The 1,641-nt window shown below is 63.6% G+C and overlaps 1 protein-coding gene across 1 annotated transcript in view; it reads right to left on the bottom strand.

The window, feature by feature from the left end:
- Positions 1 to 477: 477 nt before the first annotated feature.
- The window catches only part of CAVIN1 (caveolae associated protein 1), a gene marked incomplete at its 5' end in the record, with an annotated part of 5,782 nt that continues 4,618 nt past the window's right edge, over positions 478 to 1,641 (bottom strand). Inside the window, one exon of the mRNA XM_021718789.1 lies at positions 478 to 1,356. Within this exon, the coding sequence (XP_021574464.1) occupies positions 649 to 1,356 (708 nt within the window). The remainder of the gene's footprint in view (positions 1,357 to 1,641) is intronic.

The raw sequence follows: 1,641 nt of genomic DNA, 5'->3' as shown, positions 1-1,641 counted from the left end.
AACATGGAAGTGTGTCCCTCCCCCGACTTTTATGTCCTGTCCAGCCACCTCCCCCCAACGGCTCCTCTCGGATCCAGCCTTCCTTTAGGGACCTTCTACAGATAGAGCCTGTGCTGTGCTGGACCCTCATCCAGGGTGAGAAGGCTCACTCTGCCCTCTCTTCCCCACTGCCTCAATTTCCCCTAAAGCTGCTTTCATGTCTTTCTAGTAAGGGGCCGTCCATGTGGGTCAGGGTCCCCTTTAGGATTCGCTCTTTCCTCTTCCGGGTCATTGTGACTTTGAAGCCCCCAGGGGTCAGGAGGAGAAGGAAAGAGAGCGCTCAGAGAGCAGGAATGACAGCGGCTGGCATGGTGGGGGAGGCTGGGGAGAGGAGAGGGCAGCCCCCCAAAAGGGGGGCCCAACCTCAGAATCACAGCAATTTCCTCTCATATCCCCGACTTGGACAACCAGGACACCCAGACTTCGTTCAGAGAGGGGCTGCCTCCCCCTGGGGCCTTAAAAGCCATGAGACTTGGCGGGGTGCCCCGGAAGGGGTAGAGGGGTGCTTCCAACTTAGAAAAAAAAACCTCAGCCAGCTTGGGCCAAGAGAGAACGCGACAGAGAAAGTTCGAGAGGGGGAGAAGGGGGGCGGCGGGGCGGGCGGGCCGCTCAGTCGCTGTCGCTGCGGTCCACCAGCACGGCGTCCGACTCCTCGGTGATCTCCAGCAGCGTGTGCACGTCGGGGCTGCTCCCGCGCAGCAGGTCGCCGGCCTCCCCGCGGCCCGCGCCGGCCTCCTCGTCGTCGTCGTCGGCGCCCACTTCCACCATCTCGGTGGCCCTGAGCACCTCCACCTCGCCCTCGCGGATCTTCTTGACGTGGAAGGTGAAGGGCGGCACCTTGTACACGGCCGTCTTGGAGCGCGCGTACACCACGTGGTCGGGGGTGAAGGACTTGCGCAGCTTGTCGCGGGACGTCTTGAGCTTCTCGCGCCGCTCGGCGGGCACCAGGCGCGTGCCCAGCTTGTTCATGCGCTTCTCCAGCGTGTGGCGCGTCTTCTCCAAGTTCTCCTTGGTCTTGAGGCGCGTCTTCTCCAGGTTCTCGCGCGTGCGCACCCGCGTCTTCTCCATCTTCTCCTTGGAGAAGGCCTTCTTGAAGTCGTCCACGCGCCGCAGGCCGCTGCGCTTGATGCGCTCGGCGCGCGACTCCTCGATGACCTCCTCCACCTCCACCGCCTCGTCGGACGACAGCTCCAGCGCCGCCGCGTCCTCCTCGGGCCGCGCGCCCTCGCCCAGCTCGTCTCCCTCCTTCTCGGGCAGCGCCTCCGACTCCTTCAGCGACTTGCTGATGCTCAGTTTGGCTGGCAGCTTCACCTCGTCCTAGGGGGAGAGGAGAGGGAGATGAGCGGAGCGAGACGGAGGGGGACGGCCGGGCGGGTACCCGGGAACGCCGGGCGAGCTCGGGGAGAGGAAAGGAAGGGATCTCAGTGGTACCGGTGGCCTGACTTGGTCGTCCTGGTGTCCCCAGCGCCCGGCACAGTGCTAGACACATCGTAGGTGCTCAATAAACGTATGCTGAACGAATGGTAATTAAAAGGCAGCACGAACAGGGACCCGAGCCTGCGTGATCGTTGCACTTGGGCTAAACGTCTCCGCGGACCGGCA

The sequence above is a fragment of the Carlito syrichta genome, unplaced genomic scaffold (genome assembly GCF_000164805.1).
Source record: "Carlito syrichta isolate Samal-C Ts95f unplaced genomic scaffold, Tarsius_syrichta-2.0.1 Scaffold313454, whole genome shotgun sequence".
Classification (NCBI taxonomy): domain Eukaryota; kingdom Metazoa; phylum Chordata; class Mammalia; order Primates; family Tarsiidae; genus Carlito; species Carlito syrichta.
The sequence above is the reverse complement of the archived record's forward strand: the minus strand, read 5'-3'. Positions and strand labels throughout refer to the sequence as shown.